The sequence below is a fragment of the Sinocyclocheilus grahami genome, unplaced genomic scaffold (genome assembly GCF_001515645.1).
Source record: "Sinocyclocheilus grahami isolate Dianchi unplaced genomic scaffold, SAMN03320097.WGS_v1.1 scaffold351.1, whole genome shotgun sequence".
Classification (NCBI taxonomy): domain Eukaryota; kingdom Metazoa; phylum Chordata; class Actinopteri; order Cypriniformes; family Cyprinidae; genus Sinocyclocheilus; species Sinocyclocheilus grahami.
This window is the reverse complement of record NW_015505530.1, coordinates 300,278-323,996: the sequence shown is the minus strand read 5'-3', so window position 1 is coordinate 323,996 and position 23,719 is coordinate 300,278. Positions and strand designations below refer to the sequence as shown.

The 23,719-nt window shown below is 36.3% G+C and overlaps 1 protein-coding gene across 2 annotated transcripts; it reads right to left on the bottom strand.

Annotated features, from left to right (window-relative positions):
* Window positions 1-15,221: 15,221 nt before the first annotated feature.
* LOC107548612 (digestive organ expansion factor-like) lies at window positions 15,222-17,355 on the bottom strand. Of its 2 annotated transcripts, none has more exons than XM_016229367.1 (3): window positions 17,233-17,355; window positions 16,251-16,496; window positions 15,222-15,710 (listed from the first exon to the last, which is right to left on the bottom strand). In XM_016229367.1, exons 1-3 carry the CDS (start codon window positions 17,268-17,270, stop codon window positions 15,452-15,454), a joined length of 543 nt encoding a protein of 180 aa, XP_016084853.1. In that variant the 5' UTR covers window positions 17,271-17,355; the 3' UTR covers window positions 15,222-15,451. The 2 variants fall into 2 exon arrangements, with proteins under 2 accessions (XP_016084853.1, XP_016084852.1); XM_016229366.1 differs by lacking the exon at window positions 17,233-17,355 and adding an exon at window positions 16,834-16,971 and having other exon boundaries at window positions 15,223-15,710.
* Between the last annotated feature and the right edge of the window lie 6,364 nt (window positions 17,356-23,719).

Here is a 23,719-nt window from a genome sequence, read left to right as displayed (position 1 = left end):
GTATAACATTGGATATTAATATCCAAAGTATAGTGAAAACATTTATTAGCACAGTTACAAGATTGGCAGTTTAAGACATTAACTTGTAAGCACAAAACACAAGATACTTCTCTTTTCAATATAAATAAGACTTTATTGGACAAATCTAAGACAAACTAATCTGATACAAACACATGCACTCACACATTCACATAAGTTGCAGAAAGAGAGAAAGTGAGGAAAGAATGAGTTTAAGAGAGTGGAAATGTGAAATCCCAAGTTTACAGGAATATATGCAATTTCTTAGACCTGAACAACTGTCAATCATTTGATTAACCCTCGCATTGAGTTCCTCAATGAGGCTACTAAACTTTATATTAAATGCACCAGTTGAGCTAGAATCTGGAGGTTTACTTGCGTTGCCTGTGTTTATAGTGATTTCCATTGTGGCGTCATTGCAGAAACGGGTTTCCCAAGGTTGTTGATTTGCTGGAGGTCTAGTCTTCTGGAGTGACGTCTTGGAGAACTAATCGTTTGGCGTTGGCTGAAGAATGGTGTAGAGTTGTGGGCTGGTTGAAGTTTTGGTGGTGGGCACAGACGCGGTCAGACTCGGAGACAGCTTTGTGCCAAAACGAACACGAAACTCTCATGATGGTAGATGAGCAGCTGGCATGCAAGTCAGAGCACGCTGGGAAAGTACTCGAAGAACTTGAAGGCTAAAAGCCTTGGCAAAATTTGAGTTTTTAAACTCAGCTTTTGGACACATCCCAAATGGTGTCTTTACCAGTTAGACATTGTGTTAGCTCCGGGTGTTACTACATTTCTCCTCCCAATACATAAATCAACATGTTATCTTATTAGTCACATGGTCCAAATTTTCCCACTCTTGCAGAGTGTAATTTTGACAATGGTTTCTAAAGCAAGAATCTGATACATTTTACAAAGAACTGATTGATAAAAACGTTTCAAGTAGGACTTTTCACACACATGCATACCAAACTCGAAAATAAACCTATAAACTATTCAATAGTTTTTCAAAAGAACATACACAATTAATGATTAGAACATGATAGTCAAATGTGTGGTTTACATATATGATATGGAGTTATGCAATGGAATCATTCTTGTTCATAAGTACTTTTAGCATCATTTTGATGCATATATATGTGTAAAAGACAGCCATTCTGTGAATGTGAGGACGTGGAAAAATAAAGGAAGTCTTAACTCATGATTTCCTCATGGTTTTACTTGTGATGGTCGTGATGTTTTGTCTCTTCGACCATTAATCTTGGGTTGCTTGCCCCAAAAATGCTAATCTCCTTCCTGAGCTGGAATTATCAATAAGAGCTCTTTGTTTTAAGCTGCAAGCTGTTCAAAGCTTCTAGTTAGTTAGACTTGCGGCACTAGAATCCTGTGCAGATTTATGGTCAACATCTTGTTATCCTGGGCCTCTTTGTGGAATTTGGCTCTTTGTGTTGTTTCAACACTGTTCTAATCGAATCTTAAATTGTTTGATTCGCTCTGATATCCTACATGGTTCAGGAGTGCTAATATACAGTCTAACAGCACTGGAACTTTCCACTGTTTCTATCACTCTGCTTGTCCATGTTGGTGTCCATGAGTGGTGAGGCCTCTCTCTGCAGGACACAGCTTTATGCCAAATGACTCTCTCATCTTTATGAATGAATGAATGAGGCATTCACATAGTGCTTTTATTATGTACTACTGTAGACCCAAAGCACTTTACAATCATATCATGCATCTCTCCTCACCTCCTCTCTTTATTATGAGAGAGTCAATTTATTATTAACTCAACAATTGATTAGTTCAAAAACACCAACTCATTCAGGAACAAAACAAGTACTGTAACTGACATTAGAATTGAGTTGTTGAATCACTCACTCAACTGATTTGTTCAAACACACCAGAAACAAAGTAAGCAAGTGCCTTTTTTTAATGAGACACGTGACGATTATCTCTGGCTTTGTTTGGACATATTTTCATTGGTGGAACAAAAAATTATAAATTTGATTTATTATTGATTAATTATTAAAAAATAATTAATGAATTAATCAAACTAAAACACAAAAGTTACTCAATATTATCTTATTTATTAAACCGTTGTATAAAAGCAATGTTGGTCCAAATATCAAAACTATGTTTCTTTGCACAATCTTTCTCTTTCAGTTTTGTAGTGTTGGGTTGAAAGTTCCAGTATCAGTTACATGTAGCTGTCTTAACTAACTGTGACCCAGACTGATAGCCAGACAGAGAAGAGACAACTTTGCCCTAGAGAGTCTCACTCTTTCTCTCTCTCTCTCTCTCTCTTCCGCACACACATTACCAGTCTGACACACAATGCCGCAATTAACAGTTTGGCCATCTAAGGGAGATCATATTCACTGAAGTCTACATTTCTCTCCCTTTCTTTCTTACTCACTCACTCGCTCTCTTTCTCATCCTCATCCTCTAGGGAGAGAGAGAGAAGCAATTTAAGTCAAGACACATAAAAGCTAATGGGCATTTGCAAACAAGTCTTAAAATCTGCACTAGATCTGAAGTCCCAAACCAATTAGAAGATTCTGATTGCTGGCATATGCCTCCTCTCCACAAACTCCTCCAGGCTTCTTACAGACCTGTGAAGCGTTTTAAATCAGACATCAAGAACAGAAATTAAAATAACACTGATTAAAGTCCATTTGTTTTCATGGATCAATTATTGATTAGCCACAATTTAATCTTGTAATCTGTGAGTGGCTTTAACTAATCTGGAAACAGTAGAAAAGAGAAAAGAAAATCTTAAACTCATTTAAGTATCTTGTTTGCTTTCTATTTCACTAGCGCCCAGTAAACCAAAACTACACAGCAATTACGGCCCTGCACCTCTACTCTCTGGAGTCCTCCGCTTGCTGTTGGGTGAGAGAATGGGGCTCTGTGTGTGTTTTGGTGACTGGAATCTGCTGGGACTTCATCTACTTCACACTCTGCATTCAAACTTTGCATTGGATCAGGTTCATGATCTGTCTGCACTGATCTGAGTCATGAAAACAGACTCTGTAGAAGTCAGACTCTTGAGGACTGCACCACAGCTGATGCAGTTGATTTCATGCACAAGATGCCCCTAAAGACTAACTAAGACCGGTGTGTGGGTTTGCATGTAAATGGTAGTCTAGAGGCGAAGGACAGCCAAGTCTTATCAGTTTTTAAATTTGCATTACTTTTTGTTTAATTCAAACAGTGTTGCAAAATGTGAAACATTTGATGTGAAACAAAAAATGCTAATCATTACGTGTACTTCATTTTCAGAAATCCAGTGTGTGATATTCTCTTTGGGATAAACCACAGTTGGCCAAGGAAAGAAATCAACATCCCACGGGCAGCAGGAAAGAACCAGAGAAAGAGAGAGAAATGAAAGATATTACACAGCCTGTTTGGAATTCAGCATTATAACCATTCAAATGTGCCCCTTCAAAATTTTGAGCCAAGTTCATTTTGAATGCAACTTCCATAAAACTATTTGTACCTTTGGTAATTGGTAATCAAGATAAATGATTACTGCAGGTAAAAAAAGAAAGAAAGAAAAAATAATATATATGAGAAAAATAATTATAATTCTTAAATTATGTATCATAAAAGATACATACCATTCAAAAGAAGGATTTTTAAAAAAAGAAATTAATACTTTTATTCAGCAAATATGCATTAAATTGATGAAAAGTGACAGTCAAGGAATGTATAATTTTACAAACAAATTATATTTCAAATACAGTGATTATAGAAAAGAATCAACCTATAATAATAATAATCACATTTTGTTGCTTTGCAGCCTGAAATGAAGATGGATAAAGTTTTTTGTTTTATCCAGCTGTATTTACTCAGTGCAACTTATACCGTCCAAGTGAAAGATATAACACCAACATGTCAGAAATTTTTTTTAAACCAGAATCACTGAGTTGGAAAAAGGATCATCCCCTTGTGTCAGTATTTTGTTAAACCACCTTTTGCTTTAATTACAGCCTTTAGTCAAGTCAAGTCACCTTTATTTATATAGCGCTTTATATAATACTGATTGTGTCAAAGCAGCTTCACAATGTCAAACAGGAAAATAGTTTGTCAAAAATGCAAGAGGACAATAACAAAGTGTCGTTTTTCCAGCTAAAGTCAGTTCATTGATGATTCAGTGATGATTTAGTCTGTTGGGAAATGTCTCTACCAACTTTGCACATCTAGACTTTGCAATATTTGCCCACTCTTCTTTGCAGAACTGCTCAAGTTCAGTTAAATTTGAAAGTGACCATTTGTGGACTGCAGACTTCAAGTCATTCCACAGATTTTCAGTGGGGTTTAAGTCTGGGCTCTGACTAGGCCATACAAGGACATTCAACTTTTTCTCCTTCAATCACTGTGTGCTCAGTTTTGCTGTGTGCTTTGGGTCATTGTCATGTTGAAAGGTAAACTTTCTTCCCATTGACAACTTTCTGGCAGAGTGCAGCAGTATTTTGCCCCATCCATTTTTCCTTCTATTATAGTCTCATCTGCCTGAGAATCTCTTCAAGCTGCGTTTTGGCAAAGCTCAGTCGTGACTGTGTGGCTTTTCTTGAGGAGTGGAGTTTTTTCTTGCAACCCTCCCATACAAGCCACATTTGTGGAGATTTTGTGATATTGTTGTCACATGTACACAATGACCACTCTTTGTCATAAATTCAGCAACGAGAGTTGCTGTAGGCCTCTTGGTAGCCTCTCTGTCCAGTTTCCTCCTGACTTTTTCATCCAGTTTAGAGCGACATCCTGATCCAGGGAGGGTCTGTGTTGTACCAAATACCTTCCAATTCTTAATAACAGACGTCACAGTGACTTTCCTTCTAGGCATTGATAAAAGTGCTTGAATTTTTTTTGTATCCATCTCCTGACTTATGCCTGTCCACAACTTTACCCCCGAGATCTTTTGACAGTGCCTTGCCACAGTTGGCTGTTTGCTTCAGTTGCACTAACAAGGATGGAAATGCTCCAGGAAAGCTCTTTTCACGAACTATATGTTTATACGTGAAATTCCAGAGGGGACGTCGGATGGCGTCACGTGGGGACGTAATGACGTGTGCCATTAATCGAACTATGTACTATAGCATGTAAAACGGGAACACGAAAGGAATATTCTAAAAGCAACTCATGTAAACACCATAATCATAATATTGACTTATTTAGAATAAGGAAAATAATTAGATTACTGATGTCCATGTAAACGTAGTCAGTGATTCGGTTTTTTTCCTGACATGTTGGTGTTATTTCTTTCACTTGGATGTTATAAGTTGGACTGAGTAAATACAGTTGGATAAAACAAAAACTGTGTCCATCTTCAATTCAGGCTGCAAAGCAACAAAATCTGATTATTTTAAAGGGGAGCGATTCTTTTCTATACCCACTGTAAATGCTGTTCTTTTGAACTTTCTATTCATTAAAGAATCCTGAAAAGAATGTATCAAGTTTTCCACAAAATATTAGGCAGCACAACTGTTTTCAACTTCAATAATAATAATAATAATAATAATAATAATAATAATAATAAAACAATTTTCATGAGCACCAGATCAGCATATTATAATGATTTCTGAAGGTACAAGTGACAATGAAGAGTGGAATAACGGCTGCTGAAAACTCAGCTTTGCCATCACAGGAATAAATGACATTTTAAAATATATGAATATAAAATATATTATTATTGGCAAATATACACAATATTTACCAAACTGTCAATCGGTAGAGTAAATTATTTAAAAACTAAAGTGTCTAAATGTGATGCAGCCAATCTATTAGCATTTTTCACAGATCATTTTCCTTTAAAATAAAAATTGTCATCATCCATCCACCTTCATGTCACCCAAAACTCTTATGACTATTTTTAAACGTGGAACACAAAGGCTGTTATTATCAAAATGTCAAAGGAACAAAATGGAAAACAGAATATATTTACTGATTCTACACTAGTTTCTAAATCTTAAACCAGAGTTCAACCAACCAGTGCATCATTTCTATGTATATTTTGACAAGAACATTCAGAAACAGGTAAAATAGCAAATTAGAAGAGAGAACCATCACAAACCTCTGCAGAGAAAAGACACCAAACACACACTAAAAATGCACACATTTTAATAATTATATGTAGGCCTAATAATTTTGTGTTTATGCAGTCACTCTGGTGTTAACAGGAAATAGCAGCTATTTAATGTGATTAGCAATGGAGCTTATGAAGCTGAGGGTATGTTGCTTCCAGTGCTCTGAAATAACATCTCTTGTAAACAGTTCTGTCAGATTTTGACAAGCTAATTTTCTCATTTACAGGTAAAACGAAGCAACATAATGGTGAGTCAACTGACTGATGAGACTATTCACTGGTGAACAGTAAGACTTATCCACCTCTACATTAAATAAAAGCAACTTTAACACAACTCACTGCACCTGAATCATTGCATGTAAGTATCATTTGAGAGCTTTAAAAGTAATCCATTACAGAGATCCATCAGAGTTTAAAATTCACCTGTCAGTGCTGATGATAGAGTGCCTTCTTTTAGCTACGGCTGAATTACTTCCCCGTAATCATTCCAAATTCATCCTTCATGTGAAACAAAAGGCTGCAAGTGACATGTGAAATTAATGCACCATGTTTTCAAAATCCATCATGCTGGCCATCAAGTTCTCCTTACAGCATTTATCTACAAAAGTAAAGTAAACATCTCACAATACACCTATTCAGCAAATATACCTCACAACCACACACACCTGAACACCAGATGTTTACCATATAAAAGTAAATTTTTTTGAGTTTTTCCATTCAAGGGGTTCATGGGAACCAAACAGAAAAGAACAAAAGCAGGAGCTCTTTCAGGGGCAATACGCTTCACTGAAGTGATAACAGTTAAGCAAATACTCAACAGCCTCTTTTTTCATCCTATTCTTCCCTATCAGCAATCCACAGCCTGCTTGATGTGCAGCTCTTTTGTTATGCCAACATGATTTTGGGTTCTATTCTGTGCAGAACAGCAGTGAAATGCTGCAAAAATTTGATGTGGATCTGTGCCAACAGCTGAGAGAGGAGAGGAGAAGAGAGGAGTTAAAGTATCTGATTGTCCTGAGGCAGAATCTGCCTATTTGGATGTCAATACAGTTAACTGACCTGCAGGGTAAAGTAACATAACCAGTGCTCATAAGCATTACAGGTTATCGGGGATCTCTAGATGACATCCGCATTTCTATTAAATATTACGATTTACACAGAATCTGAGTAGACTACAAACTGCCTTTGTAAAACAGACTTTCCCCTTTTCACTTTCAGATTCTTACAAATTCCTGGCAAAAAGAAAGGAATACTGGATTCTGCAGTCTAGTTAGTTTAGGGGATTATTTATTATTGATTACAAGCATTAATATCTGTAAGGTCAAGATATGACATTATGCATCTAACATCATACAATGATGAAGACAAAAGCATAGTTCAGTTGCTGTCACTAGTGAATTTCAGAATTTGCAGTCAAACAAAACTGTTTTCCTCTGGAGTGAATGATGCAAAGTCGTTTATCGAAGAAGCACTGATAAAAGCTGTATACTCTCAGCTGTACAATAACAAAAATAAAAAATAAAATATATATCTTTTTTTTGCATTCTGACCAAATCCTACCAACTTTTACAGGTAAGTTAATGTGCATGCAGTTCAAAATCATAAAATCATTTTCAAATATTACTAATCTCTCTCAAACAGCACATTTCAAATGAACTGAAAACACTGCACATTCAGTAAGAACTCTCTTCGCATGTGGAGGCTGTGTGTGGGTGTGTTGGTACTGGCTTAGAGTCATGGTCAGTAAAAAAAAGAAGCAAGCCTTTTATACACAATCATAATCCAGTCACACAATGGTAACTACTCTTTAAAATAACATATTGATAAACTTGAGCCAACTGATATACACGCCACCTATATATAAAGAAACTGCATACATTAAAAAACCACCAAGTAGCTACTATTTGAATCTTCTCGATATTAAGGCAAATCAGAAACGGCAAACAGTTAACGCAATGAAATGAACAATAAACATCTATGCAAACGGGCATAAGAGCTAAAGAACAAAGATTAGAGAGCACAGTAATCCTTAAACAAGAAAATCTCAGCTAAATAGACCTCGCGCGACTCTTCGCACAACCTGTATGAGTGTCTCAAAACAATACACGATCGAACAGCCTCGAGTTCTATACTGTTCAACACAGACGGCGGCACACTCCCAAATGGAGAAGTGAAACCACCGGATTTCCTCAATTAAGCGACGGGCACCTGCTGACAGCGCCGGTTCTCTCGCACTATAGTGGGATAAACCATCAAATAGTCAGTGAAAGTAACGGTGATGCGAGTTGATTGAGGAGTCGGCAGTGCGGGAGCTGTTCTTTCAGCACCACAATCACTCCAATCCACACTACAGCACACAAACTTTACCATCAACGTCCCTTTAACACAAAAACACTCTATGCCACGGCCAGTGGGGAAATAGTCACATTTAACCACTTCACGTACAGCTAAGCGAGGTGCTTTGGATAGAGAAGTGAGTTTGAGAGGAGAGCAGTATTGGCCTACTTACCATCTATCGCCATGATGTTCTGGTCTGGACTGAACCATGGCGCGCTTTTAAGACGGGGTGGGCTCGACCGCTTCAGTGCGCAGGGGGAGGAGAGTGGGACACGCATCAGATGGTACATTCTGGGATGACAGAAAAGTCTACGCTGGTTTCCTGCTGTGCCTCTTAGCAGGATCCTGATTAACTGTTTTCAAATAATAATGCTTAAGGGTGGGATGAATTACAAGACAGCACTCAAAAGACCAAAAATTATGTGTTATCCCGCAAATTAACAAGCCAATTAGCTAAGTGAAAAATTTAAATCAATCGAATTTGTATGTCAAAGCATGTCAATGATTACGTTTTAAAGAGTACATGGTGGAATATTATACAAGGCACAGCTAGAAATGTATTTACAACATGAAAAACAGACATTTGAAGCTCAGTTTGATACAGCTGAGTTTACAACATTTCTTTACAATTCTGCTAGTTAATTAGAGGTTAGTTGATTGGTTGAATTTAAAGAAACGGCTCACCCCCCAAAATATGAAAATTTGCTGAAAATGTACTCACCCTCAGGCCATTCAAGATGTAGATGAGTTTTTTTTGTTTTTGTTTTTTCTTCTTCTCTCCATTGGAACAGATATGGAGAAATTTAGCAATATCTCACTTGCTCACAGTGGATCCTCTGTAGTGAATGGGTGCCGTCAGAATGAGAGTCCAAACAGCTGATAAAAACACAATAATCCACAAATCAAGACATTTTTAACTGGATTGCTTCAGTTTAAATAAGAATCCATACTCTAACACTTCCTCCTCCAGTTCATTTTTGGGTAAACTATTCCTTTAAATGTATTGCCATATCATCTTCACAGGCTATTACAATCCAATAAATTAGGTATTTCTGGGTCCTCATGACATAAAAAATTGGACAGACCCAAAACATGTTTTACAGAAAAGTTAGAGCTATCTTGACATTTTGGTGGTTCCATGTTTAACTTAAGTGTACAGCAAATATCAGAACTATCACACTGACTCTCTGGAATACTTGATTCTGATTTAAAAATTAATTTTACATGTTCATTTTTTTTATTAGGCAAGTAGACATGTATTAAGAGGAATAATGTAGGGTTATTCCATATTTTCTAACATTTTTAACTTCCTGTTTAGTTTGGACAGGGATTATTGTGATTTTAAGACTGTTAACTCATTCTGCTTTAAGCAAAGATCAAATATGAATTGCAACAAATATTAGCAATGATCATTTATATCCTACATTTCTACCAGCTCTCGTAGGCTTTTAAAAAATTCATTTCCAAACAGCAGGGATCCCGCCTAATGACAGTGACCTTTAGAAAGCATCTGCATTCAAAAGGAATTAAATACACAGCTTCCTGTACACATAAATACACACACCCGCTAAACTGCCTCTGTATGACCATGTATGTAATTTAGAGATATTACTGAGCTAAATTCATATTTTGCTTTTTCTTTTTAATATGATTATATGATTATAACGGTGTCCAATTTGTGAGACAGTGTTCTACAATGACAATTGCTTTATTTGTTGAAAAATGGGATCTCTCTGTCTTCGCTTTTTACTCTGTTCTGAGAGAAGTGCTTGTGCATTTCCTGTCAACTGGGATGCCATTAGATTTCTGTAAGTACCCGAAGCCATTCAGAGCACTTACAGGAAAAACGACGAAAGGGAGAGCGAGAGAAACACATTTGGGAAATCAGCTTTGTCTTTTCAGAGTGTCAAAGGAAAAACATAGTGTATCTGAAATACATCAGATGTGAGTCTGACAGTATTGGCAATGTTATCATAATCCCATCTGGCTACCTTAAAAGTCGCCATGGTTACCCGCTGTTGCCATGCGCCCATTGTTCTGGTTAAAAACACAAGCACTTGCCATCATGCTAGAAATAACAGTCTCCCATCAGTCTCTCTCTCCATCTACTCTATCATTTCCCATCCTCTTTTGTATCTGCTCAATGGACCCCATCAGTCTTTTCTTTTCATTTCACATTCAATACCAGCCTAAAAATAGAAACAAAAACATTTTCAATGTTAACTGGCACTGGGGACTGAGGTTTAATGATGTGTACTTCAATTCCCAAAGCCATAACATCACAGAAATGTCACTGACAATTCAGAATGACTAAATAATTCTCATCCCTCTTTCTTTCTGCATGCGTAAATTGAAATAATGGGTTTTGACTGCTCACATCTCTCTCTATTTATTCTCTATTTGATTGGTAATAATTGGCAGAGCAAATGTAAGGACACGCACACACCCCTCCACCAGCTAACTGCAAAAACGGACAATGATCCCAACACACAAAATCAATGGAAACAAGCACTTTAGACTCTATCACTTCTTGTTCATGATTTTGAGTATCTTCGAACAAATGCTCGAAAAAACACATGAAAGAAAGAACATAGCACATACTGCATGAACCCAAAAATGTAAACCCTAAAATGCATAGTTAAGTAAAAAATAGTTACAAATTGCTCGAAATTAGAATTTTCATCTGGCATTATGTTCATTTTAGTTGCTATTTTTAAGTAATATTTTATATTACTTAAAAGAATAAGAATCCACACACAGGTCCAATTTATTTCTTTTTTGTATTTACCATCTGATGATAAAAATTGAGGGCAAATGTTTTATAGTCAATGAAACCGGCAGTATCTGTCCAAGGCTGGTAATTATTTCAAATTTTGAGAGAAACTTTTAATGCGCCTGTCTTCTTTGTACATTAAGGAAATGCCAAGCTGTATGCAGATAACCATCATGGTTTATTTTAGTATGAAACTAGCATTTGAGTTGCAGTCTGTGTGAGAGGTTATCTGACTGGGGTGGTTTGGATGTCTGGGCAGAATTTTCTCTATCAATAACTGACCTCCTCTTCCTACCTTGCCATCTCTTTAGGTTTGCTTTGTGTGTGGTTATTTTTGGATTGTGAATTGAGAGCTTCTTCCAAATGGTTGTACTCATCAGTCTCATCTGTGTTGTCATAGAAACACTCAGACATCCATTAACCCTTTCAATTTCAGGAAGAGATGAAGAGGAAGATTGATCTGGCCTCAGACAAATCAATACAACTCTTTGGTCTTCTCTCTGAGAGAGATGAGGTGAACAGCTAAGCATCTTGTCTTAAAATAAACTTGCATGCATGTTCCCAACCTTCTATGTACGTTTTGACTGTAAGAAAAACCTGATCTTTGCTTATTTTGGGCACAGAAAAACGTATAAACCAGGAAAGGATATGCCTCCTAATCTTGTCTGTTTCTGTCTGTGAGACGAGCTGCTCAAGTTCTTCAGGGAAAACGATAACCTATCAGAAGACAGAACTGTCAGTTTCTCCCTAGCCAGATAGCTTCACTTTGGAGGGCTTTCTAACGGAGAAAACCTTAAGTGACTATCAATTTATCCAGGAGCTGTAAACACCACCTGATCTTATCAAATCATCAAAACCGCTAGAAACAGTACATTATTAATGCTGGTTAGCTTAGTTGGAACTTTCGTTTACCTGCTAATAACAGAAAAACCACAAACATCATATATTCAGACCAAAATTATATATTTTACAATAGTTCCATTGACAAGAAGTTAATATTGAGCAACTTGCATTTTAGACACTGCCAGTTACTTTGCGTATTTTTGCTCCACCAATGAAAATAGTTAAGGCAGAATTATTTGTCTCACATTTCCTAGAAAAACACGGTATAGCAGCGTTCCTGAAAGAATGTGTTTTTGAATGAATCAGTTGAGTGATTCAGTGACTCATAAAGACAATCACTTGTTTTGTTCCAGAATAATTCAGGCTGAATTTGGAATAGTACAAAGTACTGAGAGTAGTAGTAATAATAATAATATAGTAGTAATAGTATGAATTTATTTAAACATAGTTATTATTTTGTTATTTAAATAATAGTCTGGATTTATGCTATTCCAAATTTTGTTTTTGAAGGAATCGGAAGAGTGAACGATTAGCGCTTCACTTCAAGACATTTGCCACCAACTGGCGTATCAATGAAACCTGCAGAAAACATCACTTAGAAATACCCACAACTAATGTACTGACTGAAAATATGTCTGGAACAGTGTTACTTTCCTTTTATTTAGATACCATTATAGTAGCCTACTTATTATTTAGAATTTACTTTTTATTTATTATTATCAGAATCCATTTTAATTTTAGTTTGTTTAGTAATATGTCTTTATCATTTTTATTAGTTTTTAGCTTTATTTTTATAATTTTAATTTAATTTAAGTAATTATTTAGGTTTTTTCGTCTGTTATATAATTCAGCTTTATTTCAATTAACAAAAAACTTTTAATAGTTCTAGTTAATAACAACACTGGCCTGGAACATACAAGCACAGAGAAACTTAGTGATGCAAAAAGTGGGGAAAAAAAATATGACGATGTTGCATTGTTATCAGTGTTCTTCAAATGGCGTTTGGCCAATGAGAAATGTTGTATAATGCAGAATGCAACATGTGATTAAAAGCCCCGATCCAAGTACAGGTGAAAAGAAAAGGTGCTCCTGATACCTGTTACCACCTGATGGGTAGAGCTCCAAACACATTTAAGAGCTCTCAGTCCCAAAACACACACTAGATTCGTGATAGGAGCACAGAGGGGTGTCCAAGGCAACAGACTACCCACACTCCAATAAACACATGAGAGGATGGATTCACAGGAGAAAGAGAGCGATGGGGTGTTTCACACAAATGGAGAACAAATGTGTGTGTAATTGAGAAAAAAGGTCACCTTCTCTGGTCAGGTCCATCTGTTTTCACAGGTCCCACACAAACAAGCCTGATCGGAATTACAGACGCAAAATATATGATATTAATGATATTTAGTTATCATTAAGATTAAAAATGCTATCGACACTGCACCATGACTAGAGGAATGCAATTATTAAGATGCTTTACTGATGTGATTACATGAAGATCTTGTGCAAAAAATATTTTTGATTTTTATATTATTTTTTACAAAACCTCAAACATCTGTGAATAAGCCCAAAAACGCTGTAATACAGAAAATGGGGCTCAGATGTAGAGGTAGGCACGTACACGTCACACTTACAAACATTATCGTCTCTTGCACGTTTGCAGCAATACACTGCCTCAACTAAAGCACTAAAAACACCAGCTCTACTGTTTAATATTTCATAAAATACCGCTCAATGAAACAGCTGCACAGAGCACTTCCTCACATCCATCCAACAATGCATATGAGAATTTATTTAGGTACAGTTCCTCAGTTTGTGTAGTAAATGATACAGATGATACTAATATGCAAGCTCAGCAGAAATAACGTTTTGTGGCATCACTGTATGAGTGCCCAGAGGTCAGCAGATGAATCCCAATAAAGTTTTAGAGAGGATTCAAAAGGCAGCACAGCAGGATTGTGTGTTCATGGAAAAAAACTGGAAGGAGATTTGTTGGATGGATCAATGGTTTTGTTTGATAGTCAGATGCTGGCCTTAACCAAACAACTCACACACTCATTTCTTTCATTATTTATGACATGTGAGTGTATACGTGTGCCAGCTACAGAGAAACAGAGTGCACATCTATGAAAGAGAGAGTGCGTGTGTGTGAAACATCTGCTCCATTTTCCACCTGACCGAGCAAAGAAAAAAGAAAGCAAAAAACAAGAGTGCATCTGATCACCGGTGAGTTTGAGAGACAATGTGACTTTAAAACCAAATTGTCAAATGTTCCACTTCATACAGAACTGTCACATTGGGAGGTCATTAGATGAATCAGTCGTTTCCAGCGTGATGATCATTAGAGGTGAACTCTTGCTCATGTAATTTAACAAGCCACAATAAAAAGCAGTGATTACTAAATTACTCAAATTCGTCTAATTTGCACAACACTTTCAAAATGAGCTTAACTGCAACTGTGTGTTTACTACACTGAACCGTAAAGGCAGCTCATTTTTTCTGCTGACCAGTAGTTCAGATTTTTATTTTAGTGGCCCCACAACTACAATAAATATTTGTTTTCATAATTAACAAAAAAAATGACAATAGTGTTAAATTTTAAAGTAAAGCATTTGTTTGATCAAAAATACAGTAATATTGTGAAATATTACTACAATTTATAATAACCAGCAGCTAGTATCAGTAACTTACTGACCCCAAACCTTTGTTCAGATTTTACATCAAACCTTTTTTTAAAGTTTTAATGTAACTCCACAACAGCTATAAATTCATAAAAATGGTATTGCATACAGTTTGAAACCTTATTAAATACTTTATAATGTAATATTGCTGCTTAATTTGTTGGCAACATATCCGTCAACACTAGCTTTTTTCTTTGGTGATATTTGGTATTTAACGGTTTTAACTATTTAAATTTTTCCCATAATTTAGCATTAACTTTAAAGGAGATTTAATCCTAAATTCTTTTGAAGAGCACATATCAGCATTAGTTGCTCAACACAATTTACAACAACATTCAATAAACGAAAAGTTTAGTTAATGGATGTTACAATCAATGTAAGATATAGTGACATTGTAACACTTTTCTGACAAGACAGGTGACACTTCAGCTGGTCAGAATTTCTCATCCTTATTGTTGAGCTCTGTAAACCTTTTGAAAGTAATTATAAAAAAAAAAACACATTGGAGACAAAGATATGGGATGTGACTTCAGTGAAAGAAGACTTTATATTAAAAAAAGAACAAAAAGACATGCGAACAAGAACATTACATTTAGTCAAATGACTGAATTTTATTTGAAGAAGACTTGAGTTGTATATCTGAAGAAGTGTCCATTATCATAAACACGGATTACTTTCTTTGTCTGAGAGGTTGAAAATGTCACATGTGCTTTTCACAGTACCCGTTCATGTGTTTTTCTCCTCCCCTGTGATGAAAAGGTGCACTGTTTTTTTAGACTGGAGCATCTGAGCGGCACGGTCGACCCCAGTGATAGCAGTCAGACGATGCATGTCATATCGGGAGTACAGGGCTGTGCAGGTGAAGCTGACAGAAGCACCACCCTCTCTGACACCAGCCTGAAGCATATTACACACTTCACTGTAGAAGTGAGCATATGTAGGCAACCCGTAGAATATCAGGTTATGGATGCCCTTGATAGTGTATCTAAGAGAAAAGAGAATTAATAACATGTAAAAATTAAAATTAAAAATAAACTGAAAAAAAATGGAATATAATAAAAACGGTTTTTTTTTTTTTTATATTGGCCTGCATAATTTTTTAATGAGTTACATAGTAGTTGAAAACCTTGGGGTCAGTAAGATTTATTTGATGCTTTTGAAAAAAGTCTCTTCTGCTCACCAAGGCTGCACTTATTTGATAAAAAATTTAGTAAAAACTAATATTTTGAAATATTATTTTAATTTAAAATAAGTTTTCTGTTTTAATATACTTTTAATTGTACTTAATTTAATTTATTCCTGTGAAGGCAGAGCTGAATTTTCAGCAGCCATTACTCCTGTCTTCAGTGTCACACGATCCTTCAGTATTATTTTTTGTTATAAATGTCTTTACTGTTACTTCTGATCAATTTAATGCATCCTTGCTGAACAAAAGCATTAATTCCTTAAAAACAATCTAACACAAACTTTTGAACAGTAGTGTATATGAAATATGCAAATGATAATACGCTTATAGAACCCATACCTCTTGTAGAAGTGGAATCTCTCAGAGAAAAGCATAAACTGTTTTTCTCCTTTCTGGAAGTAATGTCGTGCTCGAGACACCTCTGATCTCTGTGAGTACTCGCTGACACTAGCGAAACTGACATCTTCCTTCTTCAGGTAGTTCCGCAGACGAACAAAATCAAAATACGATGGCACATAGATGAAAGTGTGGGACATGACAGAGTCTCTGTACTGGGGCAGGATCTTTTCCACAAAGAACTGGAACCTAAAGGATAATACTGTTTAAATACTTGCAAATAATTATTAAACATTATAGGTTGACCATATGCTGTCATCTGAATACAGTTCTTTCAAAATATCACATTTTGTAAATGCAGTAGTCATGGAAATTCAGTATGAATGATATTCATTGCTTTCAGCCCACAAATAATGGCAGCATCTTGCTCACTTTCCAATATGAGTTTCAGTAAAATAACAGTCTGAAATCAGTTACTCAAATTATTTCATAGTCATAACTATATTTTCTCTCAGCGGTTCCTCTGTGCAGACTGAACGCTGCTGATCTCTAGTGTTCAGAATGAAAAACAGCAGGCATCTGTTACCTGGCATCCTGGTCCATGAAGCTGTCAGAGTGAAACATCTGGAATACATGTGGCAACTGCACCAGTACCTGACAGATTGAGCCCACCTTTGGAATAGTTTTACTGCACACCTGAGTGAAAGATGAACAACAGTATCTGTATACTTAAACTACCTTCAAACGTTTAGAGTCAGTGTAATTAATGAAATTCAGTATGAATGATATTCATTGCTTTCAGCCCACAAATAATGGCAGCATCTTGCTCACTTTCCAATATGAGTTTCAGTAAAATAACAGTCTGAAATCAGTTACTCAAATTATTTCATAGTCATAACTATATTTTCTCTCAGAGGTTCCTCTGTGCAGACTGAACGCTGCTGATCTCTAGTGTTCAGAATGAAAAACAGCAGGCATCTGTTACCTGGCATCCTGGTCCATGAAGCTGTCAGAGTGAAACATCTGGAATACATGTGGCAACTGCACCAGTACCTGACAGATCGAGCCCACCTTTGGAATAGTTTTACTGCACACCTGAGTGAAAGATGAACAACAGTATCTGTATACTTAAACTACCTTCAAACGTTTAGAGTCAGTGTAATTAATTGTATTTAAAAAATAAAAATAAAACTGAATTTGTATTCTTGTGGAGAATGTGATACAATTTTTTTTTTAAATAGAAATTTCAAAAGAACAGCATTTATTTACAATAAAACTATTTGGTAACATTATAATGGTCTTTGCTGTCACATTTGATCAACTTTAATGCTAACTTGATGGCATTGCATTTTGTCTCAACAGCAATATTTGAAGAAAGGGGCCACAGATTTCAGACTTCATTTTACTAATAGGTTTTGTCATTTCTAAAGCATAACTGCTTCCACAAACACAGATCAGATTATTGAACACAGGAATTAGGAGAAGCACTCAGTGGGTCTGATTTGACGATATTTTAGCAGCTGTCAAAGCAAAAGAATCATGCCATTGGTTTATCTTCCACCTCATTTTGAGATTTTCTCACTGTTACATTAGTATATGTTCTGCCACAATATGATTAGTGTCTTTAAAATGCTCTATCATTCCCCTAAAAGTCAAAGAATCAGACTTTTCCTCTGGCTGTGCGTTACACAGCTTTAACTAATTACAAACACTGCAGGCGTAGAGGAATGGATCTCACCATCCATTCAGGTGCAGCTGACGTATCGGGTGTTCATCAGAATCAGAGCAGAACTGATGTTTGATGTGTGTTAACTCGACTGCAGCCGAAAATATCTTGGCCGAGGAATGTGTAAGAATGTATGTAATTGATTTGATCATTGAAAATGGTTCCATAACATTAAATGAAAACAGATGTGTGGATACCACATACGGAGGCATTTAAAAAAAAAGTTATTTATATATTTATTTATTTAATTCTGCCCAAGAGACCCTCCTTCCCCCAGCCTCTGAGAACATGTGGTCTGTGATTATAAAGCATATTCCCCGCTGGTGATTAGGGTGCCTGTGAATAACAGCAGGGCTGGAGGCCAGTGAAAACAAGGGGAGTGAAACAAATGAACCACACACATCTCGGCTCAGGGGTGAGTCATAAACACACCAAAGGTTAGAAAAACACGTTTGGGAGCCAGAATGAAGGCGAGGTGAGTGTCCGTGAACACCACCGAAAAACGCCATCCCAAAGAGACCACTGCAGGCCAAGGGTCTCATGCCCACCTCTTATGATAAAGCTTTGTGTGTGTGTGTGTCTGTGTCCAAAGGAGGCAAATTCATTCACTCGACAGGACTGATTTTCCTGCATTTTTATTTTAAACTAAATGTTTCCTAAATATACCTCATGTAATGTGATGTGTGTTGAACAATGGTTAGCTGTAGCAAAATTTGAATCTTGTAGTAGGCTACTCTGTTTTCAGTCTGCATAAGATTCTTGATTTGGATTCATATCAATGTTGCAGTAGTTAAAGCCATCATGAAATGCAAGGAGCAACAGATCTTTTCTTTCATATTGTGATGTATTTTCGAGTGGTAACGTATTATCAGAAAAGAAAAAATGTTGGAATGGACTTGGTTCTATAGGCATCGATTGTTGATTGGATTTGGGCGTTGCACTCAGAAATGGAGGCAAATGAGCTTGAAGGGGCAAAGTTTAAGCTGAAAGGTCCAGTTACTGTATGTCTTTTTGATTAAACATCAGAAGATCAAAACACTTGAATTTAGCAGCTCACTGGAAAGGAAAAATGTATTATGTTAAATTAAAAATGATTTGGGTAACAAAGCATATGGCTTTTTGAAGCCTGAAAGCTTCTATTTCCAATGGGTTTTATGCTCACAGTTTGGCAGGACATGAGTAAATAGCATAGAATTAAAATTTTTGGATTGTCATTTTGAAGTTCATTCCCAAGACACTGTCAATCTATTGATTATTCATTAAAACCTCATGCAGGCAAATACTTTGATGGGAATAAAGCAGCATTCATTTTCATTAGAGGTGCAAGAGCAGTGTTCACAGAATATTCTCTGCCTGTTCCAAAACTGGCATCAAATGAATTGCATAATTACAGGAACATTCTCAGATTACAATAATTACACACATATCAGTTGCACTAACTTGCCCAAATTGCATTTAATTGAGCAAATATTTATCCAATTTCCAAATCAATAGAAAGGATTATTTTTTTTAAACAGAAAATCTTTATTCTGTTCAGTAAAGGGTCCAACACGCTCAAATCCTGTTGTTGATCATTTGTGTTGAGCTGTTGCAGCTGGTTTGCATGTGTTGGAGTCTGATTCCTCTTGAAGTGTTTTCCAGCTTGTTAAAGAAATGAGAGACAAAACTACAGCACTCTGAAAGAAAAATGCAGACGTTTATGGGACTCTTGTTAAATTACCCACATCAAAATGAAACAGCCCCTCGCCAATAATAGTTTTACAGAAACACTCAGCCCGGGGCAGATAGTGGCTTATGTGTTAGCATGGGGGCAGATAGTGGGCTAAAGATGGAAGAAAGCACAATACATGTGATATGGGGTAGACTGGGGCTGGACAGCGGCAAACAGGCAATGTATTGACTTTAACGTAGGCATAGGGTGATACATAAAATCTTCAAGTGTTGTTGTTGAATGTTTGTGCTTGTGTGAAATCTCACACCTGGGGTTTCAATATACAGTGACCTGACTGAATCCCTAAACTCTGGGTTGGGGCTGATGCTAGTGCACCTTGTGAACCAATATTTCTTGAGAGAAAGTCTCTGTGTATATAGTTAGCTAGTTTCTGGACAAATTTGTCACCAAAAAAAAATAGGCTAAACATTCAACCATTCAAGAATGTCCTCAACTGGAACACACACACACACACACACACACACAAAAGTAAAAATGAAAGCTATAAAAAGGAGCTAAATTTGGCAAAATGTCAATTATTTTATATTTAAAGATTTTCTCATTGGGAAAAGTAAAATAAATAAACAAACACAAATAAATAAATAAATTCAAAGTAAATCCTTCAAGGGGTAGGGGTAGTCAAGTAATTATAATTAACTTGGTTTAATATAAATTTACAAAATGTGTGTATATGCATATTTAGCTATAGTTTGGGGGCAAAATTGAATTAAAAGTGAGCTAAATGTGAAAATGAGCTAAATATTAAAACAATAGAAGTCTATTGTATCTCCCTATTTAGATAGCTAAGTAAATGTGTGTGTGTGTTTAATTAAATTATTTCACCTGCAGAATTTGTTTAGATAATCTGTTAGCCACAGATGGAATGTAATCTGTCTAATTGAGTGAAGGTTCACACTTATTGCCCACGGCAACCCAGAACATTCCAAATCCGCTGATGACAACTTTATGATTAGAACTAATTCACTCCTTTGTGTCTGCATGTGTTGTGGCTTTTATACAAATGTGCAAAGACTTTACATTGAATGAATCTCAAGGGCAAGAATGCACTGTGGACTGTCCTCAGAGTGTTGAAGACGTTATTCTGAGTAAATGTAGACCATCTGTGGAGTCCACAAGTTCTCATAAAGATATAACCTGGACTTTTGCTTGCATTTGCAGAGGCACTTGAGAACCACAACAGTGTCAGTTTGTTGACTGAAGGAAATCTCATAAGAGTGCAAGTATTAAGAAAATAAACAAGTATCACCTGCCAATATAGAAGGATTTTTTTGTGTAATGTTTTTCATCTGAATAGTACCAAATGTTGCAATAACGGACAGACACCTGAATAACAGCAGCTGCCAACGGGATGGCAAAATAAAAAAAACAAAATGCAATTTACCTGCAGAGGTGTGCCCGACTGTCAGCAAATATGTGCACACACACAGCACACACACGTTGTTCATTGATGAAAAGGGTATTGTCTGGTTTCTGAAAGACAGTGTTGTCTAATGGTTTGTGCTTCCTTGACTCTGTGGAATGAGGTTTGTAGCTTCCTGATACACCCCACCTCATTACACTGGTCTTCCTCCTTAATCTTCCACCTGAATACACCTGTTCAAGACACATAGAAAAGAATGTTGAGGGGAAAAAGTACTACTAAACAAATTCAGAAACAAATTCAACTTTTCAAAGGCTTTTAGAAGAAAAAAATATGATTATTATGCACTTTGAAGTGTCTCTCAACCAGGGGCCATCATACAGTGATGCCCATTAAGGTTTTTTTCCCCAAACTTCCAAGGGGGCCTCAAGATGACTTGATTTAAAATAAATGATGTAAAATAAAACAAAACAACTAATAATCTAAAAAAAATATATATATTTTTTGTTCATCTCCAAACATCTAGAATTCTAACATTTGAGTTCATTTTAATTATAAATACTGGAATTTCTTATTTTAATCTTTCAATATTGTTGTAAACAGTGGGCCTTGTAGTCAAAAAGGTTGTGAATCGCTGCTTTAAAGTAACACTTGCATATAAATGAATAACTGTGTAATTAATAAGAATAAGAAAGTTTAACATGCACACATAAATAAGAATAAGATGTTTAACATGCACATTAAAGGTCAAGTGTGTCACTTTTTAAATGGTAACATATTTTTCCCTAGTGACAATTTTAAATATGCCATTGTTAGGCTGATTTCTCAACAAGTTTGACAATTCTGCCAAAACTTTTCTATTTGTTTAAGAAATCTGTCCGTCCAGCCCAACACAGCAACAGTGACTCAACAAATAGCATGAATTTAGGGTGTGGCCATCTGCCACCAATGCAGAACTGGTGAGTGTTTGAAAAACTCGAAAACAATCATTGTTTTAGCAGTTTCGTTTGGTGTTGCTAGTGACACAGAAATCACATACTTCACTTCTTGTGCACACACACAGTATCGTTTCACTACATCAATAGAAACTGTGCTTCTGGTCTCTCTCCCGTTTTTGTCCATTCCCTCTTTATTTCTAACTAACCATCTTTTTCTCTTGTTGAGTTAAAAGTCAACACTCTACCTAAATTCTTCATTTATTTTCTCTGCTGGAACTCTGTCATCCAATCTCTTATTCGCTTTTCTTTCTTCCAGCGTTGCTCTCTTGGGTGGAATCGGCATGACTTTGTCTGGGTCTCCTTCCTCCTCTCCTCTCCTCTCTTGCCCTCTCTCTCACTGCGTCTCAGAGGTGGTAGAACAGTAGGCCGTGTAGCAGCGCAGTAGGAACAGTTTGTGTTGAGCTCTTGAGCTGTAGCTCTTTTATTCCTCTGTTTTTCATTTCTCATTTTCATTCCCTTCATCATCTTTCCCTGGGAAAGCAGGCCTGAGGGAACAGATGGAAGGACATGTTAAAGAAAAATGTTCACTTATTCATCTTGAGTTCACAACAGACCGACTGTTCTGTGCCTGATTATACATGACAGAAAAATTATTTACTGTGTATCTAATTTTTAAAGGGATAGTTCACTCAAAAAAATAAATGGTCATCATTTTCCTACACTCATGACATTTTAAACCTGTATGACTTTCTTTTTTCTGAGGAACAGACAGACACACACACACACACACACACACACAATGACATTTCGAAAAGTTTTCCCCCATATATGAAAGTCAATGGGGTCCTAACAGAATGTCTTTTTGTGTTCCACAGAAGAAAAAGTCATACATGACATGACCCAGCTAACAAAAATATGTTCTTAGAATGTTTTGCTAACATTCCCAATAAGTTCCCAATAAGTAATGAAAACGTTATTTCTGAATGTTTTGTAAAGATTCAAAACATCCTTTTTTTGTATTAAGAAAGTTTTTTTTTCTTGGTTTATGCGAATGTTAGAGAAACATTCCATTTTATCATTTTGAAAACGTTATTTTTAAATTTTTTCTTAACGTTCAAAATATCCAGTTTTTTTTTTTTTTTTATATCCAGTTTTACGAAAAATTTTTCTTGGTTATGCAAAAATCCTCCAAAAATTGCCCTGGGAACATTGCTTCTACTCATCCATCTATCCTCCACACCACTCATGCTCTCTATGGTCACAAGGTTGCTGGAGCCTATCCCACCATCTCGGTCCACAGGCAGGGGAAACACCCTGGATGGATGGCCAGTCCATCACAGGGCCCACACACACAGACAATTTAGTATCATAAGTTTTACTGCATGTCTTTGAATTATGGTGGAAATCCACATTGACAAAGGAAGAACCTGCAAACTCCATCTCTGCTCTCCTGGCTCAGCTGGGACTCAAACCAGGGACCTTCTTGCTGTGAGGTAACAGTGCTACCCACTTTATTTTTTACAGAGTACTAATGCATTAAATATCAATGGAGAGTAAATTGCATGCGTTAAGGAGTTCCGTTTCTTGATTGACCAAACCGGTGACTGTACACCTGAAATAACGTGTCGAATATAATTAGGACGTAATGCAATGCTAAGCATGCAACAAATCTGGAAGAGTAAAGACATCAATCTTACAACCAAATGTAGACTAGTC

Bases quoted from the DNA above. Each gene is read 5' to 3' on its own strand.
- LOC107548612 (XM_016229367.1), bottom strand. From the start codon at position 17,270: ATGTTTCACTCTGACAGCTTCATGGACCAGGATGCCAG. The intron at 16,497-17,232 runs GTAACAGATGCC...ATTATCCTTTAG, and splicing joins TTCATGGACCAGGATGCCAG to GTTCCAGTTCTTTGTGGAAA. The intron at 15,711-16,250 runs GTATGGGTTCTA...CTTTTCTCTTAG, and splicing joins AGATTCCACTTCTACAAGAG to ATACACTATCAAGGGCATCC.